Source organism: Moschus berezovskii, chromosome 21 (assembly GCF_049115385.1).
Source record: "Moschus berezovskii isolate FMDL1 chromosome 21, NW_MosBer_1.0, whole genome shotgun sequence".
NCBI lineage: Eukaryota > Metazoa > Chordata > Mammalia > Artiodactyla > Moschidae > Moschus > Moschus berezovskii.
In genome coordinates, this window is record NC_142480.1 from 5,099,948 (window position 1) to 5,127,315 (window position 27,368).

The following is a 27,368-nucleotide window of genomic DNA, read 5'->3' on the forward strand; positions in this document are numbered from 1 at the left end:
TAGACGGAAGCCCACCAGGCTCCCCCGTCCCTGGGATTCTCCAGGCAAGAACACTGGAGTGGATTGCCATTTCCTTCTCCAAAGTGTGAAAGTGAAAAGTGAAAGTGAAGTCGCTCAGTCGTGTCTGACCCTTAGCGACCCCACGGACTGCAGCCTACCAGGCTCCTCCATCCATGGGATTTTCTAGGCAATAGTACTGGAGTGGCTTGCCACTGCCTTCTCCGATGTAGAACTACTACCACTATCTATTTCCAAAACATCATCATCCCAACAGACACTTGCTACTCATTAAACAACGACCCCTCTTCCCCTCAGCCAGCGGTAACCTCTAGTCTACTTTCTGATTTCATGAATTTGCCTACTCCAGGTAACTTTTCTAAGCGGAATCATATATTCTCTGTCCATCTGTGCCTGGCTTGCCTCACTAAGCATGTTTTCAAGGTCCATTGCGTTATAGCAAACATCAAACTTTCATTCCTTTTCATAGATGAATAATACTCCTATACGACACAAGATGACATTTTGCCTATCCATTCATCTACTGATGGACACTTGCGTTGTTTCCACTTTTTGGCTACTGTAAACAATGCTGTTATGAATGATGTTGGGCACATACACCATCTATTTTTAGAAATACAGCTTTATTGTAAACACAGCTATGCTCATTTGTGAATATACTGTCTATGGCTGCTTTCCTGGCTACATGAACACATGGAGTTGCTAAGTTGCATCTGGACCTACAAAACCTAAATTACTACTTTATCTACTCCTTTACAGAAAAAGTCTGATCTCTGGTCTGTATGATGGGATTTCACTCAGAAAATGGGATTAAACTATAGTGGAATCTTTCTCTTTGAAACAAGGAATGATTTCTGGAATCATTGGAAATCAAGGATCAATGATGGGATTTACTACCAAAAAGGACATTTATCAATAGGTCTTTAAAAACTCCACAAAAACAAACAAGCTTCTGTTGGTCTAAGTTCTAAATAATTGCTGTGGTTACTGTACAATTTCACTATATTTATAAATTTGTATGTCTTACTTATTCCCTAAGAAACAGTGTATTTCATAGAAGTTAATTTAGAGAACCCCTTGAAGGCCAGTGCACAGAAACCATAAAACAGACAATTGTTAAATAGTTAACAACAACATTTAAGAAAATCAACTATTCACACAGGAAGAAAACCACATTTCAAAGACTGCTAAAGAAACGACAAAAGATGCTAGAACTACTCAGAAGAAATCAAAGACAGTGTATGCCTCATTTACAGCAAAAACTGGACACATATTACAGCAAGAGATCACATTATGTCAATGTTTGCTATGATTTGGCCATTTTAGCTGATTTTTGCAAAGAAAGTCTTCAGAAGCTTTTGCCAAACAGAAATTTATGATGTTCCAAAAAGAGAAAAGCTACATTTACAGACCACATGTACGTAAGATTCCCTCTTCAAAAAGTGTAAGTAAAAGGGAACGAAAAAGAACAACAAAAAACCCCAAAATACAAGTATTAACTGAGGTTTTAACAACAACCACCACGAAAAAGAAATTAACTGAGGTTTTTCTTGTATGATTTTATAGAATTGATGCTTTTGAACTGTGGTGCTGGAGAAGACTCTTGAGAGTCCCTTGGACTGCAAGGAGATCCAACCAGTCCATTCTAAAGGAGATCAATCCTGGGTGTTCATTGGAAGGACTGATGCTAAAGCTGAAACTCCAATACTTTGGCCACCTCATGCGATGAGTTGACTCACTGGAAAAGACTGATGCTGGGAGGGATTGGGGGTGGGAAGAGACGGGGATGACAGAGAATGAGATGGCTGGATGGCATCACCGACTTGATGGACATGAGCTTGAGTGAACTCCGGGAGTTGGTGATGGACAGGGAGGCCTGGTGTGCTGTGATTCATGGGGTCGCAAAGAGTCGGACACGACTGAGCGACTGAATTGAACTGAACTGTTATGTATTCAAACAATTTCACTGTTTGCAGTGGCCATTATTATTCTCCTTCCACTTCGTAATTACTGCTGAAATAGATTCACTGTATAGAGGGGGAAGAAGTTAACTGATCAGCTCTGAAACAGGTATCTAAGCAAAGCCTGTTCATGAAGTATCCAAACCTGCTTTAAATCTTGTATATATTTATTCTTCCTTGAGGGCAGCACTCAGTTAATTGTCTCATTGTTTCAGGAGACAGGATTAATCCACACTAGAAGTGTCATCAAAATCAGTTTCTGTACAGTGAATCTAACACAGCACTGTAAATTAAACAGAACCAAGTTTCAGTATTCTCGTTTGGAAAAAGGCTGAGAAAACAAGTCACCGATTCAAAGAAGTAAGGTGGTAGGGGAAATGCTGTATTGGGAACTTCCAGACAAAACTGTGCACTAGATGATTCTTGTACTCACTAATGCTCCAGCCAGAGGAAAATGATCTACCACAGCAACACCAAGGCTAAATGGCACAAGACGGAAGGTGTGGAAAAGCAAACTCTAGCCAATACCATCCATGAATGGGGTGGCACACGTTGCGTTATTTCAGCAGAAACATCTATTCTTTCACATTTTAAAGACACTCTTCAGAAAACAGTCAGCAGTGGAGCTCCACATGCCCTCCATGCTCCAGCCAAGCTGGTTTGCTGGCAGTGTTAGTCCACGTCTGACAACACAGCTTTCCTCTCCTTTCCTGCCCACCTCTCACCCACGAGCTGGGCTTTCCGAAGCCCACATCAAGAACTCCTTCCTTTATTTAAGAGGCCTCTCATTCCTGTCACTGGCCCGCGCTGGGCTTCCTTAATTTATTAAAAGGTAGACCACCTATCTTACGTTGTCGTTCAGTCGCTAAGTCGTGTCTGACTCTTCGCGACTCCACGGACTGTAGCACACCAGGCTTCTGCTAAAACAAGGCAACACATTAAATGGCACCCGGTGTGTCTGGAAAAGAGGTGTGTACCTTTATTCCAAAAAACAAACCCTTATTCCCCTTTGCCCTCCCTCTTGGGCCTAAGGGGAAGAGTAGGTCTCAGGCTTAACAGTTTTGAAAGAATGCTGAATAAGCAAGTGAAGACTCACCTGCAATTACACTGCTTAAATGTAAGCCTTCTGGCCGTTCAGACGTGAGCTCGGACACCACACTAGCTGGAACCGGTGCTCTGCTATCACTCGTGGCTCCCTTCATACAGAAAATGGTTTCTTTTCTATCTCAGTCTTGACCAAGAAAAGACTGATTCCCCTAGACGTCTACCCTGTCTTAGGACCAGGTGTCAGCAGTATGGTTTCCTCTTTTATCTTGATTGCCAGGAAGCTCATTAAGGTGGACACTAATATATCCTTTTTTTCTGTGATCCCGATTTTCTGTTCTCATCCATTTCATATGTTTACCTGTTTCTCTGCTTATTTATCTGTGGCTCAAGCTGGGCTGGATCTATCTCTCCACACCTTCCGTCTTAGGCCATAGCTTTGGTTTGGCTGCTCCAGGTAACTTTCGGCCATTCTTTACTCACCACTGCCACCAACCCAAACTGCACCAAAATGCATGTGTGTGTCACGCTAAGGTGCTTCAGTTGTGTCTGACCCTTTATGACCCTATCAACTGTAGCCTACCAGGCACCTCCAACCTTGGGAATTCTCCAGGTAAGAATACTGGAATGGGTTGCCATGCCCTCTTCCAGGGGATCTTCCCAACCCAGGGATCGAAACTGCATCTCTTATGTCTCCTGCACTGACACAGGTGGGTTCTTTACCACTACCGCCACCTGGGAAGCTCCAAAATGGAGCAGAGCTAAACAACTGAGATTCATGGCTAAGCAACAAGCAAAAATCAGACACAGGCCGTTTTCCACATTTGTCCACTAACAGAGGCCTCAAGTAGGGACACTATCATTTACTGAGTACCTATTTCATGTAAGTAACTGTCACATTAATTCAAATAAAACCTTTATATTAACCTCGTTTTTGGTCAAAGAAATCAAGCCTCAGAAATGCCAAGTGGTAGGACTCCCCTGGTGGTCCAGTGGTGAAGACTCTGGCCCTGCCACTCCCCGGGACGCAGGTTCAATTCCTGGTGGGGGAACAAAGACCCCACATGCTGCCGCACTCCATGGCCAAAAAAAGTAAAAGAAGAAAAGCAAGAAATGCAAAGGAACGTATTCAAAGAAGCACAGCAAGTGATAGATCCAGGATGTCAAACTAGAATTGATTAACGTCCGCGCTTTTCCTGTGACTCCATGCACTGTAGCCCGCCAGGTTCCTCCGTCCATGGAATTTTCCAGACAAGAATACTGGAGTGGGCTGCCATTTCCTTCTCCGATGGCTTTAATAAACGCTCCTTTACTCCCTCCTCACCCTTAACCACTCCTTTTCTCAAAGCAGTAGTAAGATGAGAGCGGCGCTGCGCGCTCCAGGCCGGGATGCGGCCCAACAGCACAGCCTGCACGCACTCGTTCCCTCAGTTCTCTGCGGAGACTCCTCTATGTGCCCGGGACCATCTGCGGGGTTTCAGCCCAAGACTTAACTAACACTCTAGAGAAAGCAGACAGACAAGCATCAAGTTAAAAGATAAACGCAAGACAATTTCAGAAGGTGCTACAAAGAAAATAAAACAGGGTTACGAAATAAGACTGATAAGTGCTAATTTGAAAGGATGAAAGGGCAGGCCTCTTAGAGCTGAGACTTACGGACATCTGGGATCAGAGCACTGGACGCAGAGGTGCTGCTCCCAGAGAACAAGTGCGAAGCAACAAGTTCAAGAAACTAAAAAGCTGGGAAGGGTGGAGCATAATGGGAGCAGAGGGATAAGAAGGAAGTCTGGAAGGAAAGCAGGGGCCAAATCATGTGTGGCCTGGCAGGTTATGAGAAGTCTGGATTTTACTGAATGCAATAGTGTGTCTCTGGGATGTGTGTATAGATATAAAAACCTGTATCTATAAACCTATAGATATAGGTTTACCAGTCTAACAATCATTTTTAGATTTACAGTTCAGTGGTAAGTATATCCACACCTGCTGTGTTTGTAGAATTTTTAGGCAAGGGAGTGAATTCATATAATTTAAATCTTAGAAATGAAATTCAGAAAGGAATAAGGTGTGACCCAATCAGATCCCCAGAAGTGAAATCCATAGGCCTGTATTTGGTCCTTGTCAAGTCTATAAAAATGTATTCAGTCTAAGAATCGCGTGTAATACTACAAATTACAAGTGAGATACCAAAACAATGCAAAATTCAAAACCAACTGTCAATTAGGAGTGGTGGCAGCAGAGTCTCTCCAATTTTTTGGTGATGCTTAGAAGCGAGAAGAAAGGGGAAATAGGGCTGAGCTGAGAGCTGCAACCCTGCGGAGCGTCTGAAGTGTGTGGCGCCCTGGGAGACACTAGAAATTCTGCCTGGAGTTTGCGGCTCTCCCAGAAGAGGAGACAGGGCCCACCACAGAACAGCCACCACAAAACACTGAATCTCTCCCTGCCCCTCAGCCCGTACACTCCAGGGGAATAATTTACACAATAAAGAAGAGTCCATCACAACCATTTACATTAGCTTAAGGTTTAACCCTATCTGAAACCACCGCGTGAGACCAAAGTAACTGAAGAGCTGGCAAGAATTTTGCTCTAGAGAGTTCCTATTATCTCACCGTGTCATGTTAAAATTGGGTCGTTTTGCTTTCAGAAATTGAGTATACTGCTTCCTTTTCTCACAAAGAAATTCACAAAGTAGAATTCCTTTGCTGTAAAGGAAATGAAAAATGCCTTCAGGGGTCCTCCTACCCCAACAGAGCGTTTTACAAAGACCCCAAGGGCAGAAACTGAGACACGCCAAGGTCAGATCTCTGGTCACTGCCCTCTAAAGGGAAATTTGAAGCTCCTACTAACAAGATTCTCAAAAACCACTGGGCTTACTGTTATTGATAATTAATCACTAGGTTAAACATAATGGGACCTACTAACACAAGACCCTCAAGACTAAGAAACAGCTCCTCTCCCGACCTGTTCACCATAAACAGGAAGGCACAAGTTTACACAATATAGTCAATTAGCTTCCAAGACCTCCCTGCATCTTCCTAACCGTCTGCCAACAGTAAAGAAATACGTGTTTTCTTCAACATCCAAGTGGTGTTTCAGATGCCAAATTTTGAAAATATTGAGTACAGTGAGTGCTTAATACTGTAGAATACAACTCACTGGTAAATGTTCCAGATTTTAAAATTATAAAAAGTTTTCACTTTTATGCTCTTCCTATGGAAGTAGTAAGGGCAGTTTATAAACTGGTCACCAAATGTAGATCTTGAGAAATGTTCATTCTTAATAATTGTTTCTGCTAATAACCTGTTATAAGCCCTAAATTTCCCAGCCTTAAAACAAACTGATCTTATTAAAGGAGACTTCAAAACAAACAGAAAGCCTTTTTATAAATACTGACCCAGGAGTATAGCATATTTAAAAAAAATTATTCTTTATTCTCTCCCCAAAGCATGAAATGTTTAGTTTTAGGTAGGTCAGGAGTCCTGACCTTTTCTGATACAGATTTTTCTTCTCCTACTGAAGGAGACAGCTGTTGACTAGGGGTGGGAGGGAGGTTAATAACCAGGAGACAAGAGTCTGACAGCACAGAGGCTCGTAAGTAAGCCAGGCTTCCAGAGCCACCAGGTCAGGAAGCAGGATCTATGACTTAGGCTGTCCCATGTAGGTCATGGGGGTGACAACCATTATTTTGGAGGGCTCTCTAGGCTTGGCTCCATGGGAGTTTACATTTTCAGCATCTTTCCTCAGTAATAAACAGCATGTTAAAAAGGGAAAATAGTGAATTGTCAGGACTAGTAATTTTTGGCAAACTTGAACTTTCTGAATATATAAAAGTGAGAAAAAATGGAATACTTTTTGACTCTCTTCCAATTTGCTGCTTTTAATATCAATGGTTTTCTGGTCTTAGATGTTTTACTCAGTCTAGCACAAAGCACTTCTATATTCTAACAGAAGATAATTAAAATACTAACAGCCTTGAGTGAAGGTCACATATTCTAACTACCTGAAACTTTAAGATTCAAAAGCCTTTTCGGTTCCTCTCAAAACTAAATGTTTTAAATACACAGCTTTTACTATTAGCTTTCCTACTCAACCCAGTGGTTTTGTTAAGTGGTTTAGTTTTTAATAAATTCTACAAAATAGGATGTCCCTCCTAAACTATCGTGATGAACATCTAGGGGGAAAAATACATAATACCATGCCTTCAATTTAGCAATAATTAAATGTTCATTAATTATACACTAGGAAATATGCAAGAACAAATATGGGCCTTAAACGAAGGATTGCAGATATTCAAAACACAGTTAAACTGTGATTAAATGCTAAAACACGTTCAGTCTTAACTAGACCTTAATTTTCTCATCTGCAAAAATAAGCAGCTTCTGTGGCATAGTACTCAGCTGTAAAAAGTAATGAAGTACATTCTACAACTTGGAAGAATCTTGAAAACAGACTAAGCCAGACACAAAAGGCAATATAGTGTATGATTTCATGTAAATGAAATGTCCAGAATAGGCAAACCCAGGGAAAAAGCAGATTAATGGCTGGGTGGGGTGGGTGGGGGGAGAGGGAATAGCCAGTTTTTCTGGGGTGATAATATTCTAGAATTAGACAGTAGTGATGATTCCACAACCTGGTGGACAAAGTAAAAAGCCACTGAACCACGCACATGTGATGTCAATTAATTAAAAAAGAAGAGAGGGAAAAAAAAAAAGCAGATCTCTAGGAACCCTTGCAGGTCTAAAACTACTCTACTACAGGAATACTAGACTCCCCTCTGCCATCCCATTCAAAAGATGCCAACCACACAGTTCAGTTACTCTGTGGGAAATTAAAGAAGATGGCATACAAGCAAAAGCAGCCCATAAAATCCAAGTGCTTTATTTCTCATTACTTTTTTTTAGCCAAGAGGTACTACCAACTAACAGAGCCCTGTTAATACCCTATGTGTATCTCTATTTTTTAAGAGAAATTTAGGTTAACTAAACTTGAGCTTAGACCAAGGGACCGTTTTAAAACTCCTCTTGCCTAGGATCAGACGTAATCAAGTACATGAAAGCACTGTGCATAATGCCTACCAGTCAACACACACAGAAACTAAGCCTAACAATTAACCTGCTTTGATTTCTTCATCTGTTATCAGTTATTCTATTTCATTTCTGAAGATTAAACTAAATGCAGAATTTGAACTTGGGACATGTAGAGTTAACCATCAAAGTATTTCACTTCTCTCTGGTAATAATTCCAAACCACAAGGACAAGGAAGGGGAATAGTTTACCACAAAACATGTCAGAGAAAACAAGCAATTCTATGTTACTGCCATCAAATGTGTATAATCACCTTTATGCAGAGTACTGCAACACGCCAAACAACTAACTCTTTAAAGAAGGGGACTTTAAAATATCCCCTAAAACTGTACAAGCCTGCAGCAATCACTTGCAGAGGAAGTAGTGACTTTTAAGCTAACTTAATACATACCACTTCAAGTAAAGTCTACATTATCAAGCGTTCTGCGTATGGAGAAGTGGGTTATCAATTTGGTAAGATCAAATGCAGAATACGTAAAATATCCTGGTTTGCTAAATTACTTAAAGCCAACATGACCATACTGTGAGAAAAAGTAAATATAGCTTCATGAGTTTAATGTATCTTTACCTAAATACCTAATGATATCCTGAATTCAGCAAGTGGTGGTTTAAAACACTAGTAAATCATATCCAACTCTTTGCGACCCCATGGTCTGTATGTAGCCTGCCAGGTTCTTCTGTCCTTACGGTTTTCCCCAAGAATACGAGGATGGATTGCCATTTCCTGCTCCAGGGGATCTTCCCCACCCAGGGATAGAGCCTGGGTCTCCTGCATTGCGATTGCAGGCGGATTCCTTACCAGCTGAGCCACCGGGGGTAAGCTCCAGATTTCAGCAAATTCATCAGTAACTAAAACAGCCTCCCATAATCCATTACTATTAATAATGGAAAAGCATGGCTTCTAGTTCCTACATGACCACTGTGCAATCATTCTGCACTACCAGAATGTATACTGAAGGTATCTTTGGATAGCCTCTTAAGTACTAAGGTATGTCTCATTTAAATATACAGCTCCTGCGAAATTCAAACTACTCAGAGATCCACAAGGCCCTCAGAAGCCCAGAGCAACAGCGCTGTGAGCAAGTGCTATTACACTTGGAGGGCACCTCCGGTCCCCTGCCAGTCCCGAGTCACAGATCCACAGAAGCCTGGAGCTTTCACAGCAGATACAACCAAAGCTGCTTCAATCCAGTCTTTTGCCTATTTCATTCGTTCTCGTGAATTTTAACAACCCTAAACACGCAACGTTCAGATTTCAAGGCTTCATCCAATTCTGAGAATTTATACTAAACAGAGTGGGAGCATTTGTGGTGAAAAGGACTCTACCACTTTAATTATCCAAGTACTAGGTTAACTCGTTATAGCAGGATTATTCTCAACGTACTTACTACTTCAAAATTTAAGAAGATAGACTGTGGACAAGGTACTAAAATAAGGACAGGAAAACACTAGTTATAAAGTAAAATATAAAAAGATTTACGTATGCAGATAAGTCTTTTCTGCCCTAGATATTTTTCCTGGTCGTCGTTCAGAGCAGTGTTAAAGAGTAAAAAAGACCCTTTTCTGGAACCCCTTCTTTTCACTTGAAGTTTTCTACCAAGACACGTGGAAACTTAAAAAAACACTCAATTTTACCAATTTAACGGCAAACGTGCAGAGCCAAATAACTTAAAAACACAAAACACCGTCAAGTGCGAAGGATTCAGTCCTCTGCAAACACCCGCGAGCCCTCACTAGGCGCCGCGGGGGGAGCAGCGGCGAAGGCCCCGGCGCGGCGCGGTGACAGAGGCGCCCGCACACGCGAGCCCGACGAGCCGCCCAAGTCCCGCCCCGCGCGGCGAAGGGCGGCGAGCGAGGGCGCGCGCACGGAAGCGGAGGGCGCCTCCCGGGCGCTGCGGCGGGGGGCGGAGCCGGGCCCGCGGCGCCCCCCAGAGGACGGCCGGGGAAAGGCGGCGGGGGAGGCCCGGGCCGCGCGCGAGCGCCAGGCCGCGCCGCGCCGCCAACGCCCTCCCGCCGCGCCCGGGGGCCTCGCGGGCGGGCGGGCGCCGCGGACAACGGGCCCCGGGCCGGCCGTTGGCCGAGCGCGCCCCGCCCCGCGCGCCCCAGCCCCGCCCCGCGCCGCGCCGCGCGGCCGCCCCGCCCGGGGAAACTACGCCATTGCGGCCTAGCGGGCGGCGCCGCGCCTCCGCCGCCATCTTCGCCGCGCCGCCGCCCGCCGCCCCCGCCATCTTTTGGGGCCGCCATACTTGCCCCGCGAAGAAGATGGCGGCGCCCATCACACACATAAAACATGGCTTCCCTTCAAAACAAAAACATCCCCGGGGCCGGCACGCGCCGGCGCTCACCTGAGGACCACATGGTGACCGAGAACTCGCCCTCCAGGGTCTTGATCTGCACCTGCTTCTGCTCCCACTTCTTGTTGCCCGCGTCCGCGCCGCCCGCCGCCCCGGCCCCGCCGCCGAGGTAGCCCTTCTTGCCGCTCTTCTTGCCGCCGCCCTTCTTGACGCGGCCGCCGCCCGACGACGACGAGCCGCCGCCGCCGCCGCCGCTCTTGCCGGCCGCCGCCACGGTGACCAGCGTCTGCTCGATGTAGTCGTCGTCGCCGCCGGCCGGCGCGGGCACCGGGATGAGGATCTGGTCCTCGAAGCCGTCCTCGGCGCGCAGCCCGTCCGAGTCGTCGCCGCCCACCACCTCCTCGCGCGTCTGCACCAGGATCACCTCCTGGTGGTGATGCACCTGCGTCGGGTCGTCGGTGACGAGCGGCTGCAGCGCGATCATGGGCGGGTGGTGGTGGTGGTGGTGGTGGTGGTGGTGGTGGTGGCCCGCGTGCCCGTGGCCGCCCCCGCCGCCGTGGTCGCCGCCGCCGCCGTCCTCGTCGTCGTCGTCGTCCTCCTCCTCCTCGCCCACCACCGTGGTCTCGATGGTCTCCACGGGGATGGTCTCCACCTCGATCTCGTGCAGCTCCACGATCTCGGCCGGCATCTCCGAGCCGTCCGTGGCGATGTAGAGGGTGTCGCCCGAGGCCATGACTGCGGGCTCGGCCGCCACTGCCGCGGCGGCCTCCGCTCCGGGGCTGCGAGGAGGCGGCCGGCCGTGGGGAAGGAAGGCTGAGGGAGGAAGGCGGCGGGCGGGCGGGGGGAGAGGGGGCGGGCGGCGGGGGGAAGGGGCGGGCGCGGCGGCGGCGGCGGCGGGCTTCCCCGCCTCCTCGCCTCGGTGCGCCCCGCGCTCGCTCGGCCGCTGCTCGCCCCGGCGCCCCGCCGCGCCGCGCCTCGGCCTCCCGCTCTGGCCGCGCCTCCTCCCGCCCTCCGGGGCCGGCGCTCTCCGCTTCCCCCTTTTCCTCCTGCGCCTCCGCCTCCTTCCACACAAATACCAACTCCTCACCCCGAGCCCAGATCTCGCCGCCGCCGCCGCCGCCACACTCCGCTCAGGCACGGCCTCGCGAGACTTCCGTGCTGCCTCGGCCCGCCCCGCCGCCTCGTCCCTACTGGCCCGCTCTCCCGCTCGCTCCTCCTCCTGGGCCAATCGAGCGGCCCGTGCGCCGCGGCGGCCCCGCCCACTCAGCCCGAGTTCCTCCCGGATTGGGGGCCGCCGGGACGGCTCCCCCCTCCCCTCCCCCCCCGCGCGCGCGCTGGCTGGCCGCTGCGCGTGACGTCAGCGCGCCGCCGCCGCTTTCGCCGCTAGTCGCGCGGCTCCCGCCCTCCGCGGTGCAACAGCGGCGAAGCCCGCCGCCCCGGGGGGCCCCGGGCCGCCCTCTGGAGCGGGGCGTGGACGCTGCAGCCGCCGCCGCCGCCTCGGGAGCCGGTGAGCCGTCCGCGCGGCCCCCCCGGCGCCGGGGGGGGTGGGGGCCTGCGGGGCAGGGCCGGCCGAGCCGAGCGCGGCGTCCGCCGGGGGAGCCGGAGGCGCGCACGGGCGGCCCCCAATAAAGTCTGGTCTGAGAGAAGCGCCTGTGCCTCGTTTTTCGCGTCAGGCGGCGTTTGCTCTCGGCACCTGGCTCCGGGCGGGCGACGGCGGCCGAATGACGGGGGAGCAGGGCCCGGCGAACAAAGGCGGACGGCGAGGGGGGTCGGCGGCCGCGGGCCCACATCTCGCCGCGAGCTGCGCGGCCGCGCGCCCCGCCGGGTCTCGGGCGGGCGGAAGCGGCGCGCCGCGCCCCCGGGTCCGCCGTTGGGCGGGTGTCCGTTATCCTTCCGCGACCGGCGGAAACCTGCGCCTTAGCCGTTGGGTGCCTGCTTCCCCGTAGATCTTAGAATTGGCTGCGGGGTCCCGGCCGCCGGGCCGGTGGCTTGGCTTGCGGTGGCTTCCGAGCGTTTCCTTCTCGGCTTCCCTTTCTCCGCTCTCAGCCAGCCGTCCCCTCGACCGCCGTCCTCGCCGCTTTCTCACCCGTGCAGACGCGCCTCCTCACGCTCGCCAGGCTTCGCGTTTGTCTCCTTGTTGAAAATGCCACAAATTTTCCCGCCCAGTTCTTTATACCTGCAGCAGAGGTCCCCCCTCCTTTTTTTTTTTTCTGGCGCGAATTCTAGGCAAGTTAAACCTTCCTGAATAGTTATCTTATGTTGCAGCGATGTGGTCTTGCCCTTCTTCGTTGTTTTGGTCGACCTGACTTTGGGTTTGAAGCAATAGAAATAAAAACTAGTTTTTAAGAAAGAAAATCACGAGAAAAAGTGTGTCTTTTTTGTACTCCTTTTGCTGTGTGAATTTCTCAAATGTATATTTACTTTTACCCTGTTTTTCGGAACAGTATTCTCGCAGTTGAACACCATGGTTATTCTGAACTGTAATATATCAACCTTAGATCCAACTTGTTAAAACAAGCAGGTGTCTTCTTTAAGAACCTTTAGAGGAAAGTTTGTGTAGTCTGTTTAAAAAGTGATTTTTGTCAGTCTCATTTAGTCCCCACCTATTTTGAGATGGCATGGATTTGAAAATGTTAGTGTAGGGCGTGAAAAATTAGATCATTCTGTCTTTGCATCTGAGTTTTAAATCCTGAGTAATTCCCATTGGAGTGTTGCACCCACGCAGTTTGACAAAGTCACGTCTGTTGAAGTAAGTCATTTCTGGCTTCATAGCATGTAAATTCTGCATAAGTGGTTGATAAGTGAAAAACCAGTTGTGGGAGAATTTGTATGTGGCTTAATTAATTTCACTTTCCCCACTCTCTAGTAATTGACGGGAGGGTGTCTTTGCAAGTAGTTGATACTTCCCCATAGATACCAGAAATGGGGGAAGTACCCAGTTAGGTCGCTTAGCTTCTGAGTCATGGGTCTGCAGAGTTCAGTCAAGTGGAGGAGGCTGGAAGGGTTTAGCTGTCAGGAATGATGGTAGGTGGGAGACAACACCGAGAGGGCCCAGCTGTTCCCCTGCTGCATGAATAACTTCTAAAAATTGCCCTGGAGTAGGTGACCTGTTGGATTAAGCCTTGAGTTTTCCTTGATGGGAGAGACTCTTGTTTTCTGCTTTAGCTTATAAATAGGCAAGCAGAGACACAGCGCTGTATTTGCTCTCACCTGCTTCCGTTGGCTGCTGAAGGTGAAAATCCATAAAAGGACAGGTTAAAGTGCAGTTCCAGAGCCACGGGCCTCTAAAGGTAGGGCTAATTTTATTGCTTTTATTTTGTTCTGTTTGGGCAGAGTAAACTGAGCCAGCATACCTTCTCTGAACTTCTGTGTGCTTAGTTCCTCAGTCTTGTCCAACTCTTTGCGACCCTATGAACTGGAGACCACCAGGCCCCTTCTGTCCATGGGGATTCTCCAGGGAAGAATACTGGAGTGGGTTGCCATGCCCTTCTCCAGGGAATCTTCCTGACCCAGGGGTCGAACCCAGGTCTCCCGCATTGCAGGCGGATTCTTTACTGTCTGAGCCAGAGTCCTTTTCTTTTGGCAGCAAGAAACCTAGGTAATGCCACTTAATTAGACGGGGTATTCTGCAGCCATGTTGCCTGCTTTTACTCTTCCAGTCGTGAGGACAGGGACCGTGGCTGGGTCTGTCGACAGCGTAACGCCTTGTGCGTGGAATGATTGTTTGCTTTTTGGTTCATCAGAAAACGAAGGCACCGTGACAGAGGGGACTGGGGTGTGAAAATGCGTGACTGTTTTACGTGTCTTAAGATCTCCCAGTGAAACTTCCCGTCCACCGTGGAAAATAATGTCAGCAACTGCATGAGAAGGTGGAAGACTGGAAGACTCAGGAGAGATGTGTGAAGCAAGTCCAAGCTCACTAGTGGCTAGGGAGATGATGCGACAGACATCCTGCCCGGAGTGTGTCCCTTCGCGGGACAGCACCGGACAAAAAGTGTGGACTGTTACACACAGCCCTTTGGATGTCACCACCCCTCCCTCACGCCTCATGGCTCCCTTCCCGCAACCTCCATCAGGTTTCCAACTGGGCCGTAAGACCACAGGGGTTAGGGAGGGACACGTGTGGAGAGGGTGGAGGGTGGGAGTGGGTGGAAGAATAAAGGATATGAATTGAAAGACACAAATATCTCTTTTTCTCCTTTTTTCAGAGTATCTTCTCATTTATTAATTATAAGGAGCCTAACAAATCTAATTGTACCTTATTTCTATTTCTGAAAGATCAGAAACAGTTCAGGCAGTGAACTCATGCTAAGTTAACCTCCCTTACCACAAACTGGTTTGGCTGCCCCGTGAGGTTGCTAGTGTTAGTTCTTTCTAGTGTTAGGATATTTCCGGTGTTCTTTTGGAATTGGTGTTCTGCATCGGTAACAGTATTGTTGTTAAGTTGTCCTACTGTTTGTGACTCCATAAACTGCAGCATGCCAAACTCCCCTGTCCTTCTCTGTCTCCCGGAATTTGCTCAAACTCACGTCCATCGAGTCGGTGATGCCATCCAACCTTCAGTCTTTGCCAGCATCAGGGTCTTTTCCAGTGGGTCGGCTCTTCGCATCAGGTGACCAGGGCATTGGAGCTTCAGCATCAGTCCTTCCAGTGAATGTTCAGGTTACAGTGTGGAGAGCACTAGCTTTGAGCACTGGCACGGTCCCTTCTGCCACTAAGCAGACTAGCTGAGAGAGGAGCTGTTGAAGGTCACGTTGCAAGGGCTGGTGATAGGGCTGCAGCCAGAGCTCACAGGGTCTGCCTTTTGTGAGGCTGCAGAGCCCTTGTAAATTTGGGGGTCGAACCCTGTTTCAGAGCCAAACTAAGTTGCCAATGAAATATTTAGAAGAAAATCAGGATGAAAGTTAGTATTGAAGCATCTAGTTAGGCCTAGCTTGTTTGTTTTGGGGTTTGTTTGGGTTTTTTTTGGAGGAGAATGAAAGAGTGGCTTTATTACTTTGCCAGCCACACAAGGGGAGCACAGTAGGCTAGTACCTCAAGAACTGTGTCCCTCTTCCTGGTGAGTCCGGAGAGGTTGTATAGTCAGGCAGAGGTATGGGACAGTAACAGTCTTTATTCCTTCTTCTGTAAAGTTTCTAAAGGGCAGATTGCTGACAAGATTAGGGTGTGTGCAGAGTCTTAGATGGTACCATGAGCTTCTCTGGTCCCTTGCCTGTGGTGGGTCACCCCTTGTTTGAATCAGTACAAATTAAATAAAAACTGTCGGTGTGTATGGGGTTCTCTGGTGGCTCAGTGGTAAAGAATCCGCCTGCCAATGCAAGAGACACAGGTTTGATCCCTAGGTCGGGAAGATCCCCCCCTGGAGCAGAAAATGGCAACCCACTCCAGTATTCTTGTCTGGGGAATCCCATGGACAGAGGAGCCTGGCAGGCTGTAGTCCATGGGGTTGCAAAGAGTCAGACACAACTTAGCGACTAAACAACATAGGTACATACATGTTTTTCTTAATCATCAAACCTATAGTGTGTTCTTGATTGTGGAATCTTTGAAACTGGGCCTGTTCAAGGGACCCTCCTCCCTAACCCCAAAATCAATGCATATATTAGATTTGGAGCTTAAACTGTGGCAATAGATCCTAATTGCACACATCTATAAAGCTGACACCGTTGATGCAACATTTTATGTTCTTGACTTTTATAAGGTCTTAGACTTTTTCTGCGGAGAAGGCAATGGCAAGCCACTCCAGTACTCTTGCCTAGAAAATCCCATGGATGGAGGAGCCTGGTGGGCTGCAGTCCATGGGGTCGCTAAGGGTCGGACATGACTGAGTGACTTCGCTTTCACTTTTCACTTTCCACTTTCACACATTGGAGAAGGAAATGGCAACCCACTCCAGTGTTCTTGCCTGGAGAATCCCAGGGACAGGGGAGCCTGGTGGGCTTCCGTCTATGGGGTCACACAGAGTCGGACACGACTGAAGTGACTCAGCAGCAGCAGCAGCAGACTTTTTCTGAGGCTAAGTGGTTTAGTCCAGGAAACGAATCTGGTTATTGCCCATGAATCTAAGGAAGGCTGAGATCTCTAGTGATAAATTGGCCTTGTTTTTTCTCTACTTTGCACAGTGTATGTCCCTCCGAAGTAGAAGTTAAATTGACTTTGAGCCGCAGTTGCTCTGCCATCTGCCCATCCCCATGAATGCGGCACGCGCGTCTGAATGGAAGGGAAGTTCTGCCCGAGTCTGTGGTTGCTCCGATGGGCACTCGTGTTGCACAGCACCCTCACTGCAGGGGAGAAATACGAGAAGCCAGCCCCTCCTGCATCTGTGTGAGAGACCCGTCAGTGCTGGGACAGGAGGAGCTCGGCGAGTGAGCTGAGCCGCCACGTCTGAGCAGGACTTTCTCCCTTCGCTAAAAGGCGGTGACGTAGTAGGTGAGTTGAGCCCGGCTGTTCATCCCTGTTTGTCAAGCACCTGCTCTGTGAGGCCAGAAGACAAGACGATGTGCCCAGGCGGGAGGCAGGCCACGACTGGAGAGCTCAAGATACTGGTCTCGCTTCCCCTTGGCTGTCCTGGCAACAAGTGGGGAGTTTGGGGAGGAGAGGACCCTAGCCCAAGCTGGTCAGATAATGGCCTTCCTGGGGAGGGGACATTTCACCTGTGTCTTGAGAGTTAACCACCCAGTGCCCAGGACAGCATTTGGCTGCAAGTTCAGTTCAGTCGCTCAGTCGTGTCCGACTCTTTGCGACCCCATGAATCACAGCATGCCAGGCCTCCCTGTCCATCACCAACTCCCGGAGGTCACTCAAACTCATGTCCATCGAGTCGGTGATGCCATCCAGCCATCTCATTCTCAGTCGTCCCCGTCTCCTCCCACCCCCAGTCCCTCCCAGCATCAGACTCTTTTCCAGTGAGTCAACTCGTCGCATGAGGTGGCCAAAGTATTGGAGTTTCAGCTTTAGCATCAGTCCTTCCAATGAACACCCAGGACTGATCTCCTTTAGAATGGACTGGTTGGATCTCCTTGCAGTCCAAGGGACTCTCAAGAGTCTTCTCCAACACCACAGTTCAAAAGCATCAATTCTTCGGCGATCAGCTTTCTTCACAGTCCAACTCTCACATCCATACATGACCACAGGAAAAACCATAGCCTTGACTAGACGGACCTCTGTTGGCAAAGTAATGTCTCTTCTATTTGGCTGCAAACTAGCCTTTAAAATATATATATATATATTTCTAAGTGAAAAGGAAGTAGATAAAATAAATTGGATGATAAGTTTGTAAATATTTGTGATAAAGGCATAATGAGAACTCGGGGCTTCCCAGGTGGTGCTAGTGGTAAAGAACCTGCCTGCCAGTGCAGGAGACAGACGTGGGTTCGATCCCTGGGTCTGGAAGTTCCTCTGGAGGAGGTCATGGTAACCCACTCCAGTATTCTTGCCTGGAGAATCCCGTGGACAGAGAAGCCTTGTGGGCCATAGTCCATAGGGTCGCAAAGAGTCAGACACAAATGAAGTGACTTAGCACACACTCACAGCGCTCTGTAAAAGGGCTGTAATTTTGCCTTGGAAATTCATCAAATTACCAAATGAATCCCCTGAAACTGCCATTGAGATGCCTGAGGTTTTTCTCAGTACTTCACTACTGACATCATGTCCTACTTTTTTTTTCTTTTTATCATTTTTCATGAGCCATTCCTTGCTCAGAGTTTGCACTTGAACTTAATAGCAGAAATGGATTTGGAGTTCCAGGCCTTGGAAGGTACACCAGCTACAAAGGTACTTAGGCAGGCAGAACTGAGGTGTGGCAAGAGCAGACAGAGGGACTGACGGTGCCCTTTGTCATGCAGGACACCCCTGTGAGGCCTTGTAGCCTTTCAACTCTTCATTTCCTCGGCTGTGAATCAGGCTTAGCAATGCCAGTCTTCAGACAAACAGCAGTCAGCTGTGGTGATAGGTAAACTGCGTGAAGTGTTGACGCTCCCCAGGGCTGTTGCACGTCCTTCCTACCCACTCATTCTAAGTGAACACGGCTCTTCCACTCATCTGTCCGCTTCTGGGCTGGTTTTGGTTATTGTTCAGTCGTATCCGACTCTTTGAGACCCCATGGGCTGCAGCACGCCAGGCTCCCCTGTCCTTCACTATCTCCCAGAGTTTGCTTAAGCTCATGTCCATTGAGTCTGTGGTGCCATCCAGCCATCTTATCCTCTGTCATCCCCTTCTCCTGACCCCACCGTGACCACGCAGTCACCGAGTCCTCCTCGGTTTACCGTTCCCAGCCAAAGCATCTCTGTGTCACAAGAGGAAAAGTGATGACGGTAAGACACGAGCAGCTGGGCTCCAATGTAGACACACTTCCAAAAGGAGCTCCTGTGTTGAAAAACTGAGTTCTGGTTGACAGAAAATGCAAAAGGGGTTGTTTTATCCTACTTTTAACGGATAGTAATCCACTCCGGAGAGACTCGAAACTTAACCACTGATAATGGCAGATGCCTTTAAGAAAAGTCTGGCTAGCAAATGAATTCTTACATGTGCAGGTAAGCACGGGGTCAGGCCCAAGGATGAGCCCTGAAACCAGCCCCAGCGTCAGCCCTGCATATTCATTGGAAGGACTGATGCTGAAGCTGAAGCTCCAATACGTTGGCCGCCTGATGGGAAGGCCGACTCACTGGAAGAGACCCTGATGCTGGGAGAGACTGGAGGCGGGAGGAGAAGGGGTGACAGCGTGAGATGGCTGGGTGGTGTCACCGACTCAGTGGACATGAGTTCAAGCGAGCTGTGGTGGGGTCAGAAGCTGCCACTCGGAAATGGCAGTCCCGGGAGGCCTCCTGGCTCCAGGCCCCAGGACAGAGTTCCCAGCGACCTTCCTTAGCGCTCACAGCCAGCTGTAAGGGGTGCCGTGCAGGGGAAGGACTGGTGTGTTCTAAACCGCCCCTTCCGCTCACTCCCCGTGGAAGGCGTTGGGTTGTCCTTGCACTGTTCTGAGGAAGCAGAGGCGCCCTTGTGGCAAGAATGCAGCTGAGGATTGCCTGCCTCTTTCCTTAGTGACTGTCTGACCAAGTCCTACCCAAGGCAGCACTGGCTCTGAGACTGAAGCCATCGCCCCACGATATCCATCTCTGTCACCTGCCCTCCCTGCACCGTCTCAGTCGCGGCAGCCTCTTTGTGTATCGGCCTCCGAAACCCCAGTCACCTTCCCTCCCACGTCTTCAGCCTCCACGTCCTGGTCCGCATCATCCCTGGGAGCAGGGCCACCCTTGGCATCTCAAACTCCAAACATCCTCTCGTCTCCAACTCTCGCCCCCTCTTCCCTGTTACCCCTTCGTTGCAGCATCAGACCTTCCATTTTCTAATCCCTCTTTTCCATCCCAGCTCAGAACCCCACAAGCAGTTACCAGCATCCTCCAGTTCCCTTGGCTTCCCTGGTGGCTCAGATGGTAAAGTGTTGGCCTGCAATGCGGGAGACCCAGGTTCGATCCCTGGGTTGGGAAGATCCCCTGGAGAAGGAAATGGCAACCCACTCCAGTACTCTTGCCTGGAGAATCCCATGGACAGAGGAGCCTAGTGGGGAACAGTCCACAGGGTCGCAAAGAGTCAGACACGACTGAGCGATTTTCGCTTTCGCTTTTTCTTCCAGGTTCAGTTAACTGCTTACGGCCCATAAAACATCCCTGTTGGGTCCACTCACTCCCGACCCTGTACTTCTGAGATGCTGGGATCTTCCGGGGGAAACACCACTCACGAGTGTAGACTTCTGCCATGACTTACGGTCCCCAGCGTTGCCTGGGCATTCGGTGTCACTTGACTCTTCTTTCCCCTGGTCCTCACTCTGGCCCCTGTGCCACCATTTTGCTCAGCAGACTCTCTGAATGGCTCTTCTCAGCTCAGAAGAAGTACCTGGGTCCTCCTCTCCACTCCCTCACCTCCCCGCAGTGGCCCAGCACCAGCGCCCCCTGCTTCAAGGCAGTTGGAGGGATCTGAGTTCGTTCGCTCAGACGCCCGGGGTCCCCTCGCAGCCACTCCTGGCTGAGCCCGCGTCCCGTCTCCGCCTGGGCTCCCCCTCCTCCTCTCCCAGGGACCTGCTCTGTGTCCCAGGCTTGTGTCCCGTGGCGACGTCTCTCCCTGTCTTTAGAAACAGGGCTCTCTCTTGACCCCATGTCCCCTGGAGTTGCTGCCCGTCTCCTTTCAGTCCCAGCCAAGCCCTGAGAGCGGGTCTGTGCTGACGGTCTCCACTCCATCCGTGGAGCCGCAGGTACCGCGTCATCACCTGCGGTGGAGCCCGCACGGTTGAGGCCTTTCTGACCTCGCTTTCTCACTCTCCTGTTCATGAGATGCCCAGACCCCCTCCTTCGCTCTGCCATCCTGTTCATCCACCTGGTCCGTCTTCTCGCCTCTGACTTTCCCTCCCTGGCCTGTCCCCCGCTCCTGCCTGCTGTCCCGTGGCCCCCTGACCTGTCCATCCTTGTGGCCTCGATAGCCACGTGCGGCTGGCGATTCTCAACTGTCTGTGGTTCTCCACAGAGCCCTAGATCCATGTGCCATGTCCATCCTCGGGGGTCCCACAGGGTCTGTCCCTGCTCCTGCATGCTTACCCGTCACACCCACTTGCCTGAGACCAAAACCTGGAAACCATCTTCGACTCCCCTGGCTCCGTAACCCCCACCGTTAGTCATCAAGTTCTCCTAAATGTTTCTCACACCAGCTTTTCTCTTTCCCCGCCGTCCCGTCCTGCTGTCTCACCGAAACCTTTGCCAACCAGCTGGGCTACCTGCTCCAGCCCTCCTTTCCCAAGCTTCTATGGGGGTTTCCTAACCTGCAACTGGAACCACATCTTTCCAGTCGAAACTCAAGTTTGGAGCCACTCCTCCACCAGGCATTTCAAACGCGCAGCCTCCTTTTCCATCCCTCCTGCCACCCCCAGCTCCAGTGGTTCAGACCTGTGTTTTCAGGCTGGCCATCCTCTGCCTGGGAGATCCTTTCTCACCGCCTTTGACGTTCCTCCTCTTCCAAAGCAGCTCTAAGAAGCCTTCCTTGGAAGGGCATTTCCGCAGCATTCCGCCCAAATTGCTATCATCATCCTCACCATGAAAGTGACTTGTTAACCTTCCTGCTTGTCCACAAAGCTGCGCCTTCTTTCAGGGCAAGGACAGTTTCTCTCCTGCCTCCAGCCTCAGAGTAGACCAGGGCCAGCCGAATGCAGGGCGCAAGGTCGGCCCTGTCCGAGCAGAAACAGCCAGTGTTGCTCCTGCTGGCGTCCTCCCCCACCCGCCCCACCTGTGGAATACAGGGTGTTTACATGCCTGTGTATAACTGAATCACTTTGCTGCACACCTGAAAACTGCCACCACATTGTTAATCAACTGTACTCCAGTATGAAATAAAGTTTCCTAAAAAGTCCCAGCGCCTTAGCTGGGCTAAAAGGGAAATGCATAATAGGAAAAAAAAAAAAGTTTCCATGAGACAGACCCAGATTTTAATATTGGTTCCACTACTTATCGGTTCAGTGATCTCAGGTGAGTTTTTTCACATCTCTGAGTCAGTTTCTTTTAAGTCTTCCTTGTTTATCCGAAATTCGAATTTAACTAGGTGTCCGATATTTTGTCTGGCAGCCTCATTGTGGAATAATACCCCACATTTTTAGTCCTCTTTTTTCCTCTGTTACATTTTTTTTTTCCTTTTTTTAAAATTTCTTTTTGTGGGGGGTAGGGGAGAGGGGCCACGTTGCTCAGTTTCCCCAGCAGGTTTTGGCCTTGGCATTGAAAGCCCAGAATCCTAAGCACTAGGCTACCAGGAAACTCCTCCTGGACCAGTTTCTTGATCTGTGAGAGCAGATTATTACTATTCAGGATTGTTGTAATGTTTGAAATAGTACATACAGTGCTCCTGGCATGTGTGTGTGTGTGTGTTAGTTGCTTAGTCATGTCGGACTCTTTGTGACCCTATGAACTGTAGTCTGCCAGGCTCCTCTGTCCATGAGATTCTCCAGGCAAGAATACTGGAGTGGGCTGCCATTTCCTTCTCCAGGGGATCTTCCCAACCCAGGGATTGAACCCGGGTCTCTTGAGCTGCAGGCAGCTTCTTTACCATCTAAGCCACCAGGGAAGCCCCCTGGCATGTAATGGGTACTGAATAGATATCCTCGTCTGTGACGGTTTCCCTCTCTCGCTTCGGCGCCATCCTGAGCCCCTCCCCCACAGCCTCAGCCGTGTCTTTGTTGCTGAAAATGCCCCTTCATTTTCTACACCTTTGTTCACTCTCACTTCATTAAGGAACGCCTTCCTCACGCCTCCCAACCTCCCTGCTCCGTTCCAATCTGGCCTCAAGTCCTCCCGGGCCCTCCAGTCGCAAATAACCTCCTCCCTGGTCTTCAGTTTCCCCAGAGCACGTAAAGTCCCAGCCTGCTGTGCTGTTCAGTTAGCTGGCTTTCACTTTAATTCCTTGTAGATAGTTCCTGAGTTGGAAGCTTCTGGAAGGCAAGGATGTTTCTTCTGCTTTTTTGTAGCTGTTCATGCATCTGAGTGCTCAGAGCCTGGAACATCCTAAGTGTTATATAAACGGTGGTTTACCTGGATGGGAGATGGGACAGGAAAATGCTGCTTCACAGGCTAAGCAGTATGGCAGAGTCTTAGCATAATCAAACTCCCAGGGAGCTCTAAATTTAGCTTACTTCGTTGTTGTTCAGTCTCTCAGTTGTGTCTGACTCTGCCAGCCCATGGACTGCAGCACGCCAGGCTTCCCTGCCCTTCACTGTCTCCTGGAGTTTGCTCAGATTCACGTCCATCGAGTCGATGATGCCACCCAACCGTCTCGTCCTCTGTCACCCCCCTTCCCTTGCCTTCAGTCTTTCCCAGCATCAGGGTCTTTTCCAGTGACTCGGCTCTTTGCATCAGGTGGCCAAAGTTTTGGAGCGTCAAACATCAGTCCTTCCAATGAATATTCAGGCTTAATTTCCTTTAGGCTTTAGGACTGGTTTGATGATCTTGCAGTCCAAGGGACTCTCAAGAATCTTCTCCAGCACCACAGTTTGAAAGCATCAGTTCTTCGGAGCTCAGCCTTCTTTATGGTCCAGCTCTCACATCCGTACATGACTACTGGAAAGACCATAGCTTTGACCAGACAGACCTTTGTTAGCTTACTTGTCCTTGAGATTTTTTGAGTACTGTGAATTTCCATACATGCAAGCAAGTAAAAACAGTGTCTGGAAATTAGATGTTCTTGGAAGTTCAAACAGTGAAAAATCATTAGTTTATCATGTGAAAAAAGTAAAGACTATATACAGCTTGTCCCAAACTGTTGATTCAGCAAAAGTAATTGTTCAGATTTTTCTGTAACATCTTACGGAAAACCGGAGCGAACTTTTTCACCAACCCAATACCCAAAAGTGTATATTTCTAGTTATTTCTCAAAAGCATATTCAAATATGAAACCCTTTAAGGAGACTGTGCTTTGGAAAAATAACCTTATTTTGACCTGCCGGGTGGAAGCTCATACAATCTTTCCTCCAGCCCTCTCAAAGCAAACGTTACTACCACAAGCAAAGCTCCGGTGCCACTGCCACAACAAAGAATCCACATCGAAAGACCATTTCCTGTCGAAGTCAGTGCCTTATTGATTCGTGTATTAACTCAGTGGTCAGCAAGTAACAGTGATGCATGCGTTGCAGGCAGACAGAGGTGTCAGGTCTGCTCACATGTCTTCCAGCCGTTAAGTAGTAGCTTCCCTTGGATGCAATGCTGCTGCTGCTGCTAAGTCGCTTCAGTCGTGTCCGACTCTGTGCGACCCCGTAGACGGCAGCCCACCAGGCTCCCCCGTCCCTGGGATTCTCCAGGCAAGAACACTGGAGTGGGTTGCCATTTCCTTCTCCAATGCGTGAAAGTGAAAAGTGAAAGTGAAGTCGCTCAGTCATGTCCGACTCTTAGCGACCCCATGGACTGCAGCCCACCAGGACTCATCCTTTTTTTTCCCCCTGCAAACCACTGAATTCTAGATACAGAGACTACTGGATGGGAGACTCAAACCCGACCACTTCTGGCTCCACCTAAAGTGGGAGCAGCCACTTTGAGCTGGAACTTCATGGTGTCAAGGGTTACCAGGACTCCTCCCTGTCCGTGTTCAGAGCTGCCAACCAGCCCCTGCTTGCTTGAACGTGTGTGTAGCTCTTAAGTTGCCTTTCCCCATCCCCTGTTCAAACTGTGTGTTTTTTAGGATCCAAATGTAGTCACTTACCTATTACAGACCAAAAGTGATAGGTAAGTCTTCATCTGATTGGCTGTTTCTGTCATAGGAGCCTGTGAAGATGGGAGGCGTCTGGACTGTTGTCCATCACGTTATTGCGCCAGCTCGATATTAGCAGCTGACTCTTGTAGCCTTTACATAAACTGGGGTTGCCCATCAAAATCCCTTCCAGAAACAGCCTCGAGGAGTACTTGAACACGTGGCTGTGTGTCACACAAACGTACGTGTGTGCATTTGTTTAGCAGAAGATATCGGGTTCTCCTGGCATCCACTTTGTGTCGGCTGGCAACCACCCTCCTCCCAGACCCTGTGCCCTGCCCTTTCAGAGCCCCAGTATTTTCCCTCAGGTAACAGAAATCTGATCTTTGGGGATAAGGGGGAGTGGAACGACCTTAGCTCCGGGGTTAAGTTATGATCGGCTGAACAGCCTTACTTCCTGCAGCCAGTGATGGGTGAGGCACTCGGGGAGGGAAATGTGTCCCAGGTCTGGCCAATGAGATGTCGGGGGGGGGTGTGTCATTAGAGAGGCTCCTCTTCCCTAACAGCAAAGTAAAGCCCCAGGAGACAGCCCGTCTTCTTCCTTCCTGCCCAGAAACCGGCGCGATGGCTAGGGCTGGGTCTTCATCTCATGACTGAAGAAAAGGCGAAGGGGATGGCAGTCAGTGGTCAGGTGGGCCCTGTGGAGCCGTGAACCCAGCGCTCACTGGACTTCTTGTATAAACCCTTGTCCTGGGGTGCAAGGACTTTGCAGGGGCCTGTTCCTGACCTGCTGCCGCCAAGGAGACTAGGTCATTCCCTTGGGGAGCAAGAGATGGGGAATGGGATCAAAGGAGGTGTTACTCTCTGGGTGTCTGAAGTGTTACCTCTCGCGGGAGGTGGGAGGAATTGGGAGATGGGGGTTGACAGGTTTACACTATTGATAAATTGATCCTACGTACAAAATAGATAAGTAATGAGAATCTACTATATGTGTTATCCTTTTAGTGACTTCAAGGTGCATCCGTACAGAGCCTACGGAATATTAGTAAACCACAGATTTTGTATGTATGGGTTTTTTAATTTTGTCGATGCTTTTAATATGAAAAATGCTATGATATAATAATCAAAACTGTAGCACATTTATGTACATACTATAATCCGAACTTTTAGAAAAAGTGGAAAGTAAACATGTCAGAACAGTGTCATTTGCTTCTGGAAATAAGGATTTCAGCCCTTTTTTATTGTGTTTTTTTATTTTTTTTTTTTTACTTTCTGTGCAGTTACCACATGTGTTTTTACTTTTAGATTGTTTTTATTGTGGTAAGAGGCACAGAACTTACCGTCTTCACCGTTTTTGTGTGTGCGGTTCGTTGGTGCCGAGGAGGTCTGTGCAGCTGCGCATCCGTCACCACTGTCCTTCTCCCAGGCTCTTTTCTTCTTGCCAAGCCGAAGTGCTCTTCCTGTTGAGCAGTGACCCCCACTCGGTCTCCCCGCAGCCCCTGACACCCAACATTCCCTTTCTGTCTCTGTGAGCTCAACTGTTCCAGACAACATCATTCGTGTAAGTGAATCATGCAGTGTTTGTCCTTTGATGTCTGGTTTATTTCACTTCACAGAATGTCCTCAGTATCCATCCACGTCAAATTGTATGTCAGAATTTCCTTCCTTTCTAAGGTGGAATAACGGTCCACTGTATACAGGCAGATATACATCCACACATACCGCATTTTACTGATCCGTTCACTCCCTCAGTGGATAACTGAGTTTCCTCCACATTTTAGGTGCTGTGAGTGATGCTGCTGTGAACACGGGTGTTCAGATAAACACATACTTTATCAGCATGTTTTGTTTTTCTTTCTTTAATAGCAAATGAAGAAAAGCTTGTGAGCGCCCAATCATCTATTTTGAATTTGTGCTTGAATTTTTCACTTGGTATCAGCTCTTTTGCATATTTTAGCCAGCCGTAACATCCCCCCATCAGGAGGGAGAGTGACGGCTGGGAGCGTTCTCCCCATTTAGAAGCCCAAGAATAGTGATGTGGTTAACCGTTTTCAAGCGTTCTACCTACTCCCTCCTTCCCTCGTAGTTGAAGCATAAGTTCTTTGACTTCTCACCACCTGAAAATGCTCCCCTAGTGCATGCTAGCCCCCCCCACCTCTGTGACTGTCCCTGGAGAATCAATCACTGTCCCCGCACCCCTGGGTGTTGCTCTGGCTGCTCACTAGGTGCAGAGGCATCATCCATTTCCCAGCAGACTACACAGAAGACGAGAACAGCAAGTCCAGGTCACTGGGGGGCCTGGGTCCGGTCCCCAGTGGAACCATTCCTCCGGGTGTGTCTTAGGCTTCCCTGTAGTTCAGCAGTAAAGAATCGGCCTGCAATGCAGGAGACCCTGGTTCATTTCCTGGGTCTGGACCCCTGGAGAAGGGATAGGCTACCCACTTCATATTCTTGGGCTTCCCTGGTAGCTCAGCTGGTAAAGAATCTGCCTGCAATGTGGGAGACCTGGGTTTGAGCCCTGGGTTGGGAAGGTCCCCTGGAGAAGGGAATGGCTACCCACTCCAGTGTTCTGGTCTGGAGAACTTCATGGACTGCATAGTCCTGGGGGGCGTCCCAAAGAGTCGGACACAACTGAGCGACTTTCAGTTTGAGGTCACTAGATCAAATGCTCCCATGTGGCAGCCACACACCCTGTTAAGCACCAGGGGGTCAGGGGAAGACAGGCCCAGCGGGTACCAGATGCTGTCCAGGGACCCTCTCA

The 27,368-nt window shown here is 49.5% G+C and overlaps 2 protein-coding genes across 2 annotated transcripts in view; one reads left to right on the forward strand and one right to left on the reverse strand.

The window, feature by feature from the left end:
* The window catches only part of YY1 (YY1 transcription factor), a 25,702-nt gene extending 14,460 nt beyond the window's left edge, over nucleotides 1–11,242 (reverse strand). The window contains exon 1 of the mRNA XM_055418537.2: nucleotides 10,451–11,242. Within this exon, the coding sequence (XP_055274512.1) occupies nucleotides 10,451–11,132 (682 nt within the window). The 5' untranslated portion in view covers nucleotides 11,133–11,242. The remainder of the gene's footprint in view (nucleotides 1–10,450) is intronic.
* On the forward strand, nucleotides 11,131–27,368 carry LOC148774476 (uncharacterized). Its single transcript, XM_088829702.1, has 3 exons — nucleotides 11,131–11,140; nucleotides 11,208–11,906; nucleotides 16,522–27,368. Exons 1-3 carry the CDS (start codon nucleotides 11,131–11,133, stop codon nucleotides 16,539–16,541), a joined length of 729 nt encoding a protein of 242 aa, XP_088685828.1. The 3' UTR covers nucleotides 16,542–27,368.

Coding starts and splice junctions, on each gene's coding strand:
- LOC148774476 (XM_088829702.1), top strand. Junction 11,907..16,521: donor CGCCGCCGCCTCGGGAGCCG/GTGAGCCGTCCG, acceptor TACTTTGCACAG/TGTATGTCCCTCCGAAGTAG.